The 17,334-nt window shown below is 41.5% G+C and overlaps 1 protein-coding gene across 2 annotated transcripts in view; it reads right to left on the bottom strand.

The window, feature by feature from the left end:
- Nucleotides 1–11,572, bottom strand: part of lmbr1l (limb development membrane protein 1-like) — a 45,812-nt gene extending 34,240 nt beyond the window's left edge. For both annotated transcript variants that reach the window (XM_060938459.1, XM_060938460.1), the window contains exon 1: nt 11,250–11,572. In XM_060938459.1, the coding sequence (XP_060794442.1) occupies nt 11,250–11,315 (66 nt within the window). In that variant the 5' untranslated portion in view covers nt 11,316–11,572. The remainder of the gene's footprint in view (nt 1–11,249) is intronic.
- Between the last annotated feature and the right edge of the window lie 5,762 nt (nt 11,573–17,334).

The following is a 17,334-nucleotide window of genomic DNA, read 5'->3' as shown; positions in this document are numbered from 1 at the left end:
TGAAGTCTCGTGAAGATCGCGCGGATAAGCGACGCCTGCCGTGGACCAAACGAATTACATTCAACATGGCTAAAAACCGAATAGGCCGATAACTATAATATTTAATTGCAATTAGTTTCCAATACGAGTCACGATATAAGGTTACTAAAACCGAAAACGTAATTGAGAAATAAAGCAAGTTTAAAAATGACTTCAGTTCTCCTTTAAGTAAAGCTGTGGAACTGAGACGAGTACATCAGTACTGGACGCTCCTGGAACCTCTCCCATCACACTGTACCCACACCCACACGCTTACAATGGCAGGCTTATCATTCCTGCACCACGTTGCAGCTTATCAACAGAGAACATACGTAAATGTGAAGCTATTAAATGACTGAGTAGGTCTGTAAATGTATCTGGGTGTAGTGGAGGAGTATGAGGAACACAAAGCAACCATGACAATACAGAGTCGAATACAAAGCATACCCAAAGTAAAGACTTACAACAGTGGATGAGATGGAAAGATAGATAACATTGTGTAACTGATCATGTACCAATATATACTCTGGGTAGGAGATGGAGCAAAAACACAGTACCAGTCAAAAGTTTGGACACGGCTTCAAATTCAATGGTTTTACTTAATTTTTACTTATTAAAATTCACTTCATGCCTTAAAGTAACGATGGACGTCATTTCTCTTTACCGAGTTAACAGGTTCATGACATTAATATTAATAACTACAGTTGTTTAACAAGACTATTTGCTGGATGTTTATTTACAGTTTGATCTCCGACGCATTAATAAGGCAAGAAATTGCATGAATTAACTTGAGATGAGGCACACCTGTTAATTGAAACGCATTCCAGGTGACTACCTCATGAAGCTGGTTAAGAGAATGCCAAGTGTGTGCAAAGCGCCAAGGTAAACGCCGACCCATCTGAAGAATCTAAAATATGAAAATGCTATTTTTGTAACACCTTTTTTTGTTTACCACATTATTCCAGATCTGTTCCATTTGTAATTTCATAGCTTTGACGTCTTCAGTGTTGTTCTACAATGTAGAAAACAGTCAAAATACAGAAAAACCTATGAATGAGTAGGGGTGTACAAACTTTTGACTGATACTTATCGTCAGAACACAAAGAAATTTTCTTGCATACGATACATTTGCTGTGGTTCTGCTAACAGAGCAACAATTTTCAGCAAGGTAAAAATAACAGAATATTTGAGCCCAATTTCATCTTTACTTAATCTTACCTTTACTTCAAGGCTACATGAAAACCAATAACAATCTGGAACAGCAAAGTTTAAACACATGGTAAAGATCCTGGCTACTAGTTTTAACAATTTTAACGTTAGCTTGTTTCTCGTACTGGGCTTAAATCATAAAATGCAAGGGAGTGTAATATTAGCTAGAGCGGCAGCTACAATTATCAACACCTTTTCAGATTTACCAATAAAAACAATTTTACAAAAGGTGAATTTCATACCCTGTCCACACTAGGGATTTTGTACCGATACGATACTACTTTCATACCACAACACCTGTCCACACTAGCAACTATACCGGTCCTGTAGCGGTCTAACTGTATCGGTACGAAACACACAAATGTATGGGTTTCGTACCGGTACAGTATCGGTACTGTAGCGCTTCGCTGTAGTGTGGACAGATGAAGCGGTTCTGTATCGATACAAATATAATGCGCATGCGCAATGAACCATTCCTACTTCTTCTGGGTTAGTCATACAATACAATACGCACGTGCTTTCCAGCTGTAAATAAAACGTCAAAATGGCTCAAAATGACCGTGGAGCTACATGGAGCAAGGACGAAGTTGTGTTTGTTGGAGCTTTGGGGAGACGAGCGATGCCAGGAACAGTTGAGGGGTACACGTCGAAATATCGACGTGTACAGACAACTGTCGAGTGATCTCCGCCGCTTCATGGGCGAAGATGCGTCCGGTCGCACTCCGGAGCAGTGCCGATCGAAAATAAAAAAGTGTTGATACGCGATTATCACAAAGCAAAGAATCACAACAATAGGTCTGGGGCTGGACATAGTAGGTTTCCATATTATGATATAATGGATCAGGTTTTACAAGCTAGGCCCTTGACATCACCGGCATTCTCTCTAGATACAAGCGATACGGCCGATCCCACTGCCAGTTCGCAGATATTCTCGGAAGGAAGTTACTCGGTAACCACGGAAACATTTCGCGCACGCGCATTTCAACTACCGTGAAAGAAAACCGCAAACATTTCTCGCTAGTGTGGACAGATGCACTAAACTGTACCGGTATACTTTGTATCGATACAGTTATACCACTATCGTACCGGTATATATGTGAACACAGCTTCAGTTACAACAGTTATTATTGGTTAATTCATCAAGCCAAAGACCCGCCTCACCCTTTGATCTTGTCGTCTGATGACACAGTTCGTTACCAGAGATGGAATTTTTTTCAGCACGATCAGCAATCTGAGGAAAACCCGGATGTTATCATCGCAGGTAAGCATGCACTAAGTATGCACTGGCTTGTGCAGTATTTTTACTTAAATCTGCAGATCTTTGAACCATGGAGGAAACCCACACATGCAAAGAACGGAGATGAACATGCAAACTCCACACCTCTGTCAGCCGTGAGGTTTGAACCCGGAACCTTCTTGCTGTGAAGGCGACAGTGCTAACCACTACACCACCATGCTAACCATTCCCCAGGGTGCGACAATTCTGCTACACATGCTCTCTCTTCATGTTTAAGAGTGTAAATAGTTTGATTACATGAAACTATAGTTTACCATAGAAACTACACTAAGGGCAATTCCATGTAAATGTCAACCTCACCATGCAAAAATAAAGCAACATGTAATACATCAAAACCACTCCCAGAGATATCACCTAGGCCTGTATTTTACAGATGTGAATAAGTTGAACCAATTTGTAACCAACCTAATATGTCACTGTCAGTCTTTTTTTCTTATAATGTAAAACCCAAGCTAAAATCAACTTTGATCATGTACAATTCTATATTATTGCCACAAGCCACAGAAATGTATGCTAAAATCCACAAAACAGCAAAACAATAGCCATCCTAAATATTATTTAAGAACTTTGATAGTTTTAGCTGATATTTAGAGAGTTTTTCAAAGGGTTATGGTGGTTAAATTGCTGATTTTCTAAACATACGCCATGTCTATTTCAGACGCGTCACATCCATAACGGAATTTCGTCACATCCATAACGCTGACTTTTCCTTCCGAAACTCTGCATGAAATACAAAATATTTTAAACAAAGATTTTTTAATATTCACCTTGGACCCCTCTATCAAACGGATATCTCCATTTCGACATTAGGTTTACAATTTCACAGAGTTTGATAAAAATGTACAGTCACCCAAGAAAAGTGATACTTTTTCTGTCACATCCATAACGCATCTTTTATTGGCGTTTTCTGGCATGCCCTAGATGTACTATGGGAATTGTTCTTGTTCTATCACTTCTCCAGTATGGTACAGCCTTAAAATATGCAACACCTGTTTAAATACTGGGAGACAATAAAACATGCACTGGGTCATTTGTTGCCATTTTGAGTTCAAGTGTCGCGTCCATAACGCTGGAATTGCTCCTAAACACTATTTTCCATTCACATTCACTTAGAAAGCTAAAGTAAACAGAGGGGGAAATTTAGTGATTGTACCAACCATAAAAATAGATGATTTTAAGAGTCAGGTACACGATTATATATTACTGTTGTACTGTAGTGTGTAAATACTGTACTAATCATTAAATACCTATCACGAAACTAAAACTGCACAGTAAAGACTCGCTCTGTAAAACAGCTCTGTGGATTCGATTGTTAATATGGATAAATACCAGTCGATTTTTACATGCATGACTGACTACTTAAGGGGTGAATAATTGATTTTTCCACAAGCACATACAGCAAAATAATTGTGAAGCAGGCAATGAACTGTTTTTCATTCCAGTGGAAAAGCTGCATAACTATCCGTACTTATCACTGTCCTGACATGGAACCCACCGACAGGTCAAAATGCCCTACAACCGCACAAGTTTATTAAGAAAAACAAAAACGTGATTAATTTCATGGAACTGGTAAGGAGGAAAAGGTAAATTCTGGAATAGTCAGGAATCTGTACCAAGTCTTCATGAAAACACCTTGGAAATGAAAGAGCAGCAACAGATGGAAGACAAAGACTGTGGTTCAAATCCCAGTGGAAGGTGAAATCAGGTGAAAGTGGCTGACCAGGACGAGAGGCGTGACTACGCGGACATGAAAATCATCTTGACCAAAAGTCTATTTGTTTGGCAACCTGTAACACTTTATCCAATGTTGACCAACACGTTACAGGTCACGACAATAAGTGTTTAAACATTGCAAGAGAAGCAGACGTAATATGGCTTTTCTGTCAGTATTGCATTTCTGGTATTTTGTCATTGTTCTCTAGCCAGCTATGCGTGTTTCAACACATCTGCAAAACAGTGTGAGAAAAGAAGAACTACTTGAAACAACATCCTTTAACACGCTGACTATACGATGGCATGATAAAAACATTCAGACTCTTTGTGCAATTTGAGATCGATTACAGACATGAAATTAAAATCTGTTTTTGTGTTTGGGGTGACTTTAAATAACACAGAGAGAGACCCAAGACCCAACGTATAATAAAAACACATCCTGCCACTCCGAGTAACACCGGATGAAGAGTTCAGAAAAAGGAAGAAGGGCAGGAAGCAGGAATTTCAACCCCAAACATCACTTTATACAGTGGTATGCAAAAGTTTGGGCACCCCTGGTCAAAATGGCTGTTACTGTGAACAGTTAAGCAAGTTGAAGATGAAAACATAAAAAAAGGCATAAAGTTAAAGATGACTCATTCCCTTTATTAAGGTCGGGAACCTTGGTAAAAGTTACCCGAGAACTCAAATGTATTGGGGCGCCCAAACTTTCGCATGGTTTTCCTTTTCCTTTTTTCACTCTCCAATTGTACAAAACAAAAATAATACACAAATCCTGCAGAAAACGCTGAAAAGAAACGAGTCGTCTTTACCTTTATGCCTTTTGGCAATCAGTTCATCTTCTGCTCACTTAACTATTGAGGTATTTCACCTGACGTCACAGGGTCACGTGACGCCCTGGTGTCCGCCATTTTGAAGGTCAAGCTAATGTCAACAACATAGTAGCTAGTATGTTACTGTAGCAATGTTTACGTTCAGTCATTTGGATGACTGTTAAAACCTTTCAGTCTCAAGTTTTTCCTTTACTATATTTACTAGTTTACTGTAATTATGATCCGGCAGCTATTTACACTGGATCCAGTGTAAATAGCTGCCGGAGCGCGCTCCGGCTTGCTCCCCCTCAAATTAAGCAGCCCGGAGTGCTCCGGCCGAGGTTCCGGAGCACGCTCCGGCTTGCTCCCCCTCAAATTAAGCAGCGCGCTCCGGCTTGGGAGCAAGCCGGAGCGCGCTGCTTAATTTGAGGGGGAGCAAGCCGGAGCGTGCTCCGGCAGCTATTTACACTGGATCCGGTGTAAATAGCTGCCAGATCATAATTACAGTAAACTAGTAAATACAGTAAAGGAAAAACTTGAGACTGAAAGGTTTTAACAGTCATCCAAATGACTGAACGTAAACATTGCTACAGTAACATACTAGCTACTATGTTGTTGACATTAGCTAGTGCTAACAGCTAGCTGCTAGTACACTGCTACAACACAGACCCTAATAATACAGTTCTTGGTCATTGCCTGGTAACAGCAAATTTATAACGGGCCATGTCTCAACAGACTAAGAAGTTATTTCAATGACATTTAATAACATTTTGTTTATCCTGAGGACCGAAAGTAAATGAAAATGTGAACAAACCTTAGCTGTAATAAGATGGCGACCACCGGCTCCAGGGACGACCCGCTGATGTAGGCATGTTACCCAGCCTGACACAAAATATTTGTAGGCATCCAAACTCTTATACGCTTTCAGATCAATACCTGTGTATGGCGATGGGTTTTTAACGACATAGGTATACAGATCATGTGGGCCGAAGTCAGGTAAAGACGAGGGCTTCGTGTACTTCCGTACGTCAGTGAGCAATCCTGGTGGAAGCAGGTAAACGTCGTTCTCTAAGCCTGCTAACCTCAATTTTTGCAAATACCTCTCCCTCTGCTCGCCCTATAAATGCCCTACGTCGCTGGATAGTGAAGGTGTTTTCTGCATCTCGCTCCTTTTTCTTTTATGTTTTTCGTTTGTCGCCTTCCTCGCATTCAAACTGATTCGAGCCGTGACGTCCAAAATGGCAGCCTAACGATGCATCACATGACTTGGTCACGTGGGTGAAAAACCTCAATTCACAGTAACAAACATTTTCAGTAAGGGTGCCCAAACTTTTGCATGCCACTGTACTTTTTTTTTTTTTTTAAAGGCAGATCACTGAGACATCCGTCAAGGTTTGTGAAGCATTCATTCAGATGCATAACTGACTAACTAATCTCTCTACCTGACGTACTGCTTTCAAAGAACCTTTGTTTCCACCCTATAGCAAACGGCTGTGGCTTTGGAGACACAAACCAAACCCATCCACCCTGTTCTCACTGGCAACATGACAAGGCCTTCAAGAAGGAGCAGCTTATGAAAAGGTGGAGAGAGGGAAAAAAAAAAACAACGAACAGTGAAAGTAAACAGGGAACAATATACAAAACAAGAGAACCCTTTCATGAAGAGGACAGCTGCTCATCAAACTACCTGGAACAAGTTGTTCAAGCTGGATCACGCAAAAACACACTATTCAGAGTGGAAAGCACTGAACTGAGAGCCATTTGCTTCGAAGAAGCACTACAAAGGACGGGACATACATTTATACACACTCGATCATGGGGTCACCATTACCCCACTCTTACTCCGTCCTGTCTCAAGTGCGCTTCCCCCCCACTAACTGGCTACGTTTACATTACGTCGAATCAGCGGATCATCAGATTAACGTTCTTAAAATGATTCGCGTTTACACTAAAACCGTTAGCCGTGCACACAGCAACGCCAATACACGGATACGCTCGGCTCCGCAGGCATCCTGCGCTCCAAATCACTCCGCCCTGAACAGCGAGTGCCCTCTGGAGGGTGCGCACTCCGGCCCTGCGCAGCTCACACAGCGCGCGAGTGAAGTGCACAAGCCACGATTCGGGACTGAGCCGCTGTGTGTGAGATCCCAGCGCATATCACTTACTACTTGCAAGTGGAAGGATGGCAAGCCTAAAGACAATCATAACTACACAATGGGCAGTATTTGCATCAGTATTTGCAGTATTTTCATACTTTTATACTCTTTAATGAAAGGTGATACAAGGCGGAAGTCCGCGGCGTTTTTCAGCAGTCGCGTCACATGACCAACGCCAGCGAATCAGGAAGGTGGATGTCACAGTGACGTTGTCCAATGACAACGCCAGCTAGAGCTCAGCACAGCGTATTCGCGTATCTCAATGTTTACACAGCACCGGACCAGATACGATCTAGATTGAATACGTGGACGCTGGCGGATTCCCGTTTCCCGGCTTTTCCAGGTGGTTTAATGTAAACGGACAGTGCATCCGCGAAGAAAACGAGACAGATACGGTCTAATGTAAACGTAGCCAAATTCTACAAATAGGAATGTCTCCATTTCATCACACTGTTTATAAGCAAACTAAGCAGAGTGTATTGGATGACAGGGTGCTATATTCCAGATATTCTCTACACAGATTTCTAACTTGTTTCAACACAGGTGTGTACAAACAAACAGTTACTGATACTAACAATTACAACTGAAAGTGCATATCCTGGACCAATTTCATTTTTTTTTTTTATATGAAAGAATATACACTCATCCAGAAGGGTAATTTTGCACAAGGCCATCTGTCTACAGCAGAAAAAAAATAAAATAACAAAACGCGTCTGGAAAAATCCCAAGAGAGTCTGGAGCCAGATTCATAACGTCACCTGCGGAAGCGCCAGCAGGCTGCGAGAGCTTGCACGGTTTCAGTGCACAGCCTGTGTAGACCAAGTTTAGCAGCTAGCGATTTTGCATTGAAATATGGAATTGTCACCTGAGCGCAATGTTACTTCACCTTTGGATGAGGAATATAATGAGATGTCAGAATTGGGGCTTCATCTGTTTGGATTTGATGATTCAAGTAGTGAAGATGACGGAGACAACACCAGGGATGTAAATAATATGGTCGTTTTCTCATAAACAAACCAGCGCTGACGTAGGATTCAGAAGGAGGCGTCCCGCACGTGACGTCACGAAAATCAATGTTTGCTGAGAAATCCAAACGCCAAGTTTTTTCAGAGGCGGACCAATTCGCCTCAAATGGCTTGATTTCAACTGAATTTTTCTGGTATTGCGCAAGGTTTAAAAAAAAAAAAAAAAAGCACAAAATGTGACAGATATTTGACCAAAGTTTAATATAAAACAGGAGAATTACACTGATCTTGCTCCTGAATTTACCCGTGATATGCACTTTAAAGCTAGACTGCCTTTCAGATTTTTGAAGTGTAGGTTATAAAAAGAATTTTCCCCGACACCCAATTATTTTTGTTTCGTGGACCGAATGCTACCGGATTCGAATCACAGACTTCCAATTTTATTAGTTTTTAACAGAACAATTAATGAATTTATCTCCACGTGACCTTAAATTCTCCGCTATTTTTTCCTGCTTCACCATGACCCAATTCAAGATACTATGTCATGCATCACGTGGTGGGCTTTCCCTGTTCGTGCAAGGCATTATGGGATACAAATTTGAAACAGGAGAGAAAAACGGAGGACGTGAGTGTGCGAACGAAACGTGAAAGACCAACGACAGTAACGAAAAGCGAGAAAAGGCGTTATGTTATATACGAAGGAAAGGAAACGCAGGACCAAACTAATAAATATCGGCGCTCAGCGAGCACCTCGGCGTGATCAGCTGTTCATTTAGCGACAGAATGATGGAACGGTCAGTGCACAAAGGTAAACCTGTGCATGCGCACGCACACATGGACTTCCTCTGTCTGCTTGACTGTGCAAAGCGAGCGATTTCATGCACGTTATTTGCTTTAATCCCCTCAAATTAAATAACTTCCCAGCCACAGATTGGCCTGTTTTTTTTTTTAAAGATATTACAGAAATAAACATATCACAATGACCAAATTTCAGAAGGAACTAAATTTCACCGATTTTATGAACTCAAAAGGCCGTCTTGCTTTAAACTCGTAGGTGGTCCTTTATATCATATGGTCACGTTTGCTTCATCAGTGATATATTTCGGCATAGATCCACCGAATATGTTATGGGGTCCAGGATTTATTTATTTTGAAGTTACAATGGTGGAAACCTCCTGTTATCATAATTTGAGTTCTTATAGTTAGTGGGCTGTTTAACTGGTTCCTTGAACTAAAATGATCAGGATTTGGGTTAAATCTGTTCCAAAACAATGCCGATAAGTAATCTCAATTTGGACCTACTGTGTTGTGAAATAAAAAGCTGGAAGATTTATATATATATATATATATATATATATATATATATATATATATATATATATATATATATATATATATATATATATAAATAAATAAGTGCACAGTTAAATTTCACCGATATAACTGTGCATATAGTGTGCACAGTTAAATAATTTCCATAGAATGTGTAGAAATGGACTCTATGGATTTTATATCACAATTAACTTGGTGCATAGCAATAAATAGCTCGTCATACTCTGGTCTAGATAAAGGAGTCCAAGTCCTAAAGTCCGTGACATACTGCAAGTTACAACAACCATTTTAGTGCAGACTTTGCAAGCTTAAATGATTCTGGGGGGGGAAGACATTCCACATCCAGCAAGAATGTGACTCAGGAAAGCACTGAAGTGCACACTCACAGAGCTAGCAATAGCAAATACAGTCCAGTTTTACATAACCACAAGGGCCAGGTTGTGATTATAGCAGCCAACAGCTGGTCTGAGAAACACCAGGCCTTCATCTGTGGAGCTCATTAGACACCAATCTGTTCCTGCAACAGCCATACGGAGTGGATTTCCCAACCGTTCCAGATCTATCCAGTTACAACGCAATTCAGTTTTACTTCAACCTGATTTTTTTTTTTTTTAAACACACTGTTGTATATGAACGTCTCGAATTATTCTCTGCGGTTCTCAAAGTTGCAGAGTGTAAAACGTACGTGGTCTAAGTGTAAAGGTCAGCATCACTGCCCCGTTGTAAGTTCTTCAGGACTGAAGTTCACTTTGCATTATAGTGCAAGGACAAGTCTGATAAAGAGATCATAATAAACCACATGGCTGATTACGTCATGAATTTGCAGGCGTCGGGTATCTTTTTTTTTTTAAATTCAAATGCTTATATGCATAAATTTCCATTTTGATTTGTATTAAAGGAGCATCAGTTCCTTAGTGCTTGAACAAATACAGGTTCAAATGGGTTTAACAAGACAAGAAGCCTTTATCACATGTACACTCAAGCACGGTGAAATGCCTCCTCTGCATTTAATCCATCTGAAGCAGTGAACACACACATACTGTACAAGTGAGCAATGAGCGAGCACGCGCACACACACACACACACAGTATATATCCAGAGCAGTGGGCAGCTATGCTACAGAACCTGGGGAGCAGTTAGGGGTTAGGTGCCTTCCTCAAGGGCACTTCAGGCCATCGCTGCCCCATGTTAAGTGAACACCAGAGAAAAGCCATGCAGACACAGGGAGACCGTGCAAACTCCACACACAAAGGCCCCGGGCGGTCACCGGGCTGGAACCCAGAACCTTCTTGCTGTGAGGTGACTGTGCTAACCACTATACCACCATGCCAAATATAATGGAATGGGTATTAGAAAATACAATGGATATTAGGGAAACAATAATATCCCCCCCCCCCAAATAAATAAATAAATAAATAAACAAATATTGAGAAGTATATTACTGGATTTCATGTATGATGGAGGGTTTAGGATTGTATATCAGGAGTAGGGTTAAAAAATAAAAAATAAATAAAAAATTGGGATACAAAGTCCCAAAATGTACCATCTGGATCCACCCCTTCTGTTTATTTTTCTTGCATTTCACAATCATTAGGCTCAAAATCAATCAACATGCTGGCAAAAATCCTCTTGTTATCTGTGTTTGTTAATGTGATCCAAGAACTCTGACTATGTTAAATAGCCAAGAGTTGTTATTATAATAAATAAATAAATAAATAAATAAATAACAGTTTGGACTCAAACTTACAATGATCTCTCGGACCCGGTCGTGGAAAAGCTGCTCTCTAACACGCACGTCGTCGTTTGTTTCCATCCTCCAAAATCATATCTTGAGGAATTAAAGCCACAGAAAGAAAGTTGCCGTCGGCGATGTCTTTGATCACAGCTTACTGCCCCTTTAAACCGCAGAACCTCCAGGCAAAGGGGCTCCGAAACTACATTTCTCCAGCTTTAAGGACGCAACTGGACACAATAAACTACAGTGAAAGACAAACGAGTGCGTTTATTTACTCGCGAAGGAGCACAAACACACTGGAAACATGTTGCCTTGCGCTCTATCCCTTCTATGGGAGCTGCGTTCGAATGGGGCGTGTCTAGGGGCGGGGTTACTAAATTTAAAATCAAGTGGGCGTGTTTTGTCCCTGAGACAAAGGTCTTTGTTTCCCTGTAGATGCACTTTTCAGTCCACAAGATGAGATTTCATTTATTTAATGTATTTTGGTATTTATTTATTTATTCATTTTGAAGAGAACCATGTCAATCCTAACAACAGAAATCTCTACACATATATATATATATATATATATATATATATATATATATATATATAAAATAGAATCAAGAAGAAGAAAAAGAAGTAGGCCTGTATAAATGCAGACGAATATAGAAATAATACTGAAATGTAATGCTGGAAGAAAATAAGACACCCAGGACTGTTGCTTCACAACAAGCAGGGGTCTGGGTTCGAACCTGTTCTGAAAGAAAGCACAACTTTATTCATCACACACTGCCCAGGGAGCAGTTAGGAGCCTCGCTCAAGGCCGTCCCATATTAACCTAATCGCATGTCTTTGGACTGTAGGGGAAACCCACACAGACAGAACATGCAAACTCCACACAGAAAGGCCCTTGGGTTCAAACCCAGAACCTTCTTGCTGTGAGGCAACCATGCTAACCACTACACTACCGTGCCACCTGGGGTTCCTCCTACAGTCCAAAGACATGCCCTGTGTCCGAAATCGCTCACTTGTTGACTAGTCCCTACTCCCTACATAGGGAATTACTATATAGAGGACTATATAGTGAGCTCATTGGTAAAATGAAAAAAACGCTTTCGGATACTAATCCGTCACACTGGTATTTACGTCATTACTGTCGCATAATTAAAACGTGCCAGATCAGGGGTTCAAACCCAGAACCTTCTTGCTGGGAGGCAACCATGCTAACCACTACACCACCGTGCCACCTGGGTTTCCTCCTACAGGCCAAAGACATGCCCTGTGTCCGAAATCACTCACTTGTTCACTACTCCCTACTCCCTATATAGGGAATTACTATATAGAGGACTACCGTAGGTGGCACGGTGGTGTAGTGGTTAGCGCTGTCGTCTCACAGCAAGAAGGTCCTGGGTTCGAGCCCCGGGGCCGGCGAGGGCCTTTCTGTGTGGAGTTTGCATGTTCTCCCCGTGTCCGCGTGGGTTTCCTCCGGGTGCTCCGGTTTCCCCCACAGTCCAAAGACATGCAGGTTAGGTTAACTGGTGACTCTAAATTGACCGTAGGTGTGAATGTGAGTGTGAATGGTTGTCTGTGTCTATGTGTCAGCCCTGTGATGACCTGGCGACTTGTCCAGGGTGTACCCCGCCTTTCGCCCGTAGTCAGCTGGGATAGGCTCCAGCTTGCCTGCGACCCTGTAGAAGGATAAAGCGGCTCGAGATAATGAGATGAGATGAGATTGGTAAAATGAAAAAACGCTTTCGGATACTAATCCGTCACGCTGGTATTTACGTCATTACTGTCGCATAATTAAAACGTGCCAGATCAGCCGGCTGGTGGGTTTTCAAAAATAATAAACACATGCATGTATTTGCGTGATAAATCCAGATTATCCTGAGCGCATTTCCGACATTAATCAATACAAAGTACCTGCATCTTTCAGTACTTTTAAATCAAGGCTGAATACTTTTTTCTTTGCCGCTGCCTTTTATTAAATCAAATTTGAGACTTTTAATTTGATTTCTTTCAGCGCGACCACAATGCATGATGAGATATATTGCTTGGTTCGTGAGCATTGGATGTACACTACTTTTCGTGATGCATTGTGGGATACTTTGAGTGCACTATATAGGGTGTAATAATCCTGTATAGTGAGTAGGGAGCGATTTCGGACACGGATGCAGTTAGGCTAATTCTTGGGTTTCACGTGATGTCACATCCACCTCATCAGTTATTCAAAACTTTAGCTGGTGGTCTACCAAAGCTCAGTTGACAAAGCGTTTGTACGGAGAAGGTGCATTGCTCGCATGAAAAATGCCTTATGCTTGCATTGTTTTAGGTTGTTTGAATCGATCAGACCATGAAACTGATAAAAGTTTCTTCAGGGTTCCCCGTGAACTAATAAAAAAGGGTGAACGAACACAGGATTTCACCAAAAGATGTCGAGAAAGGTGGCTTTTGAACCTCTCACTGAAATCGAAGGGAGCCGAGTCGAAGCACGCTCGAGTTTGCAGTGATCACTTGGTGAAAGGTTTGTATTTCCCTCTCAGCTACGTCCTTAGTGTTTTCCAAGTACTTTTCTTGCTATGTGTCATTATTTTACGGTACTTTTTTCGTCACGAAGCACTAAAGTCCCCAAAGTTTCTTTGTTTACGCCACTCCATGGCCGCCATATTGAAAACAACACGTGTCTCTCTTTCTTTAATGGTCTTTTCAACAGTGACGACATAGACAGGGCTCCAATACTGAAATTAGGTCATGATAAAATCAAACAGCAATCAGAGGAAGATAAAGAGCATGAAGTAAGAGCAAAATCTTTATTTTAAAGTCTGTTTAAAAAGCATACACAAACAAAAACAATACAGGATTCATTCGGCAGCGACTTGATACCGAGGTCCTTTACCCAGCCACATACAAAAAAAGTCGTAAACCTCCATACTCTTCCATGCTTTCATCTGTTTTGTGGTGTAGAAGGACGTCTGCAACACCAGATAGTTCGAGATGTCGGGGAACTCGACTGAAGGGTAGTTTTCGAGATCGTATGACAAATCCTTCTTTCCCAGACTGTAGGGGTCGATTCCATTGCACATAGCAATCTTCTGAATATATCTAAAATGAGCAGTGGCTTCTAGATCACGAGCATACTCTGATACGTTATCGCTAGTTGTTTGCACTATAGCAGCCATTTTGGTTTACTAGACCACCAGCTGTTTTACCGGAAGTGAAATCGCTAAGAAAAGTCACGTGACTGAAACCCAAGAATTGGCTACTCTAAATTGCACATAGGTGTGAATGTGTGTGTGAATGGTTGCTTCCCAAGCCCAGAAATGGGAGGGTTGTGGCAGGAAGGGCATCCAGCGTAAAACTATGCTCCAATTAATATGACATATAAATCAATAGGGTCCACATGGACCATGACCTGGCAACAGTGCTGGACAAGGAAGAAGAAGAAGAAGAAGAAGAAGAAGAAGGCCTGTATAAATATAGAGGAGTATAGAAATAATGCTAAAATTTAATGCTGGAAGAAAATGAGACATCCAGGACTGTCACGTCACAGCAACCAGGGGTCTGGGTTCAAACCTGTTCTGGATTTCCTCCAGATGCTCCGATTTCCTCCTACATTCCAAAGACATGTGGATTAGGTCAACTGGCTACTCTAAATTGCCAGTATGTGTGAATGTCAGTGTGAATGGCTGTTTGTCTGTCTGTGTTTGCTCTACAACAGACTGATGACCTGTCCAAGGTGTACCCCACCTCTCGCCCAATGTCAGCTGGGATTGGCTCCAGCTCACCCACGACCTGCAATGGATAAGTGATATAGAAAATGAATGAATGAATGAATGAATGATTAAACTTTCCATTTGATTGAGGCATACATCAGGTTAACGTTACTTGTCTCTCTTATTTGCTTACAGCCGCCTAAAATAAAAACGACATCTCTAACACAAGAATCATCGCCTGTTTCAGACGTCTAACCTTTAAAAGTTCCAAAATCTGTGTGAACCTTGCTAGCTCGCTCAAGCTCCGCAGAGACAAAATATGTGATCTCGACAGTGTGTAAAAATAAAGAGAGGTTTTCAAATGTTCTCAACTTCACCTAGTGGTGCATGGAGCATTTCAGATTCATAATAAATAGAGGAACATTGCATGCCACATCTCTGATCTCTGTGAAGTCTGTTATTGCTTCCTTTCAAATTGCTGAGCCATGGAACACTATTGAACGTCTGCCTTGTTGAGTCTGTGGTATGCTAAGCATCTTCCTCCAGGAATATGAACAAAAGCAGCTGGGATCCTCTAAGACCTTGTGTAGGCTATGGAAGTATATATAAATGAAACTTGAAATTGAATTATGTCTCGTACATTTATTACCATTTTGGCAAATTTAGGAATATACTACATTTTCTAATTTTTCAGACCTTGCTTGTAGAGTACAGTAATTTTGGGAATACAGAATCGGTTTCCTGTCATAAATTGTCTTTATATGATCATGTAAAGGCAGCATGTCACATTACCATTCCACATTCTACAGTGTCCCTGATTCAATCCTTTGCTTGGGATCCTCGATACGAAGCATGTTTTTATGTTCTCTTTATGTCGCTGTGGATTTCCTCTGGTTTCCTCCCACCTCCCAAAAACATACCAGTAGATGAATTCAAAAAGTCCAAGTCCCTCCTGCGCCAGGATCTGGTCTTCCCAGGCAGTTTTCTGTCCCAGTACTACCCAGATCTTGAGGAGCATGGGTGTGGCAGCAATCTCTGTTTCTATCGCTGGGTTTCAGTCACGTGACTTTTCTTAGCAGTTTTACCGGAAATGAAATAGCTGGTGGTCTAGCAAATCTAAACGGCTGCCATAGTGCAAACAACTAGCGATAACTTATCAGAGTATGCTCGTAATCTAGAAGCCACTGCTCGCTTTAGATATATTCAGAAGATTGCCATGTGCAATGGAATCGACCCCTACAGTCTGGGAAAGAAGGATTTGTCATACGATCTCGAAAACTACCCTTCAGTCGAGTTCCCCGACATCTCGAACTATCTGGTGTTGCAGATGTCCTTCTACACCGCAAAACAGGTGGAAGAGTATAGAGGCTTGCAACTTCTTTGTATGTGGCTGGGTAAAGGACCTCGCTATCAAGTCGCTGCCGAATGAATCCTGGATTGTTTTTGCCAGTGTAAGTATGTTTTTTAAGCTTTTCATTCGCGTCTTTACAACGAAGCGCTGCAAGTTGAAGTGTAAACAAACAACAGTCCGCTTGATTCTCACTTGTGTTGGCTCTTATCTCTCAGCTAAATCATTCACAAAGATCATCAGAAACCCCTTTAAAGACCTGGATCTTAGTTAAACAAGACGGAGAAGTGATCACGGCGCATTGTAACTGTACGGCTGGGTAAGAATTTTGTCACGACCTTCATGCATATGGACTTTGTGAGGAGTGAACAAAGAAACAGCTGGGGACTTTAGCGCTCTGTGACTAAAAAAAGTGCCGTAAAATAACGACACATAGCAAGAAAAGTACTTGGAAAACACTAAGGACGTAGCTGAGAGGGAGATACAAACTTTTCACCAAGTGATCACTGCAAACTCGAGCATGCTTCGACTCGACTCCCTTCGATTTCAGTGAGAGGTTCAAAAGCCACCTTTCTCCACGTCTTTTTGTGAAATCCTGTGTTCGTTCACCCTTTTTTATTAGTTCACGGGGAACCCTGAAGAAACTTTTATCAGTTTCACGGTTTGATCGATTCGAACAACCTAAAACAACGCAAGCATAAGGCATTTTTCATGAGAGCAATGCACCTTCTCTGTACAAACGCTTTGTCAACTGAGCTTTGGTAGACCACCAGCTAAAGTTTTGAGTAATTAATGATGCGGACGTGCCATCACGTGAAACCCAGCAATAGCCCTCGGCTTCATAGCTAGGGTTACAGCAGGGGGCTGGTCCTCTGGTAACCCTGAGAGTTTGACTCCCTACTCGCATCTGCATTGCCTTGTCTGATAGCAGTAGGTACCATTTTTATGATGGTCTTTGGTATGACCCAACCACGAGTGGAACTTGCCATCTCCCAGTAGAGAGGCAGACACGCTAACCACTAGGCCAGCTCATGGCCAGTAGACGAATTAGCAA

Source organism: Neoarius graeffei, chromosome 13 (genome assembly GCF_027579695.1).
Source record: "Neoarius graeffei isolate fNeoGra1 chromosome 13, fNeoGra1.pri, whole genome shotgun sequence".
Classification (NCBI taxonomy): Eukaryota; Metazoa; Chordata; class Actinopteri; order Siluriformes; family Ariidae; genus Neoarius; species Neoarius graeffei.
This window is presented reverse-complemented; position numbering and strand designations above follow the sequence as displayed.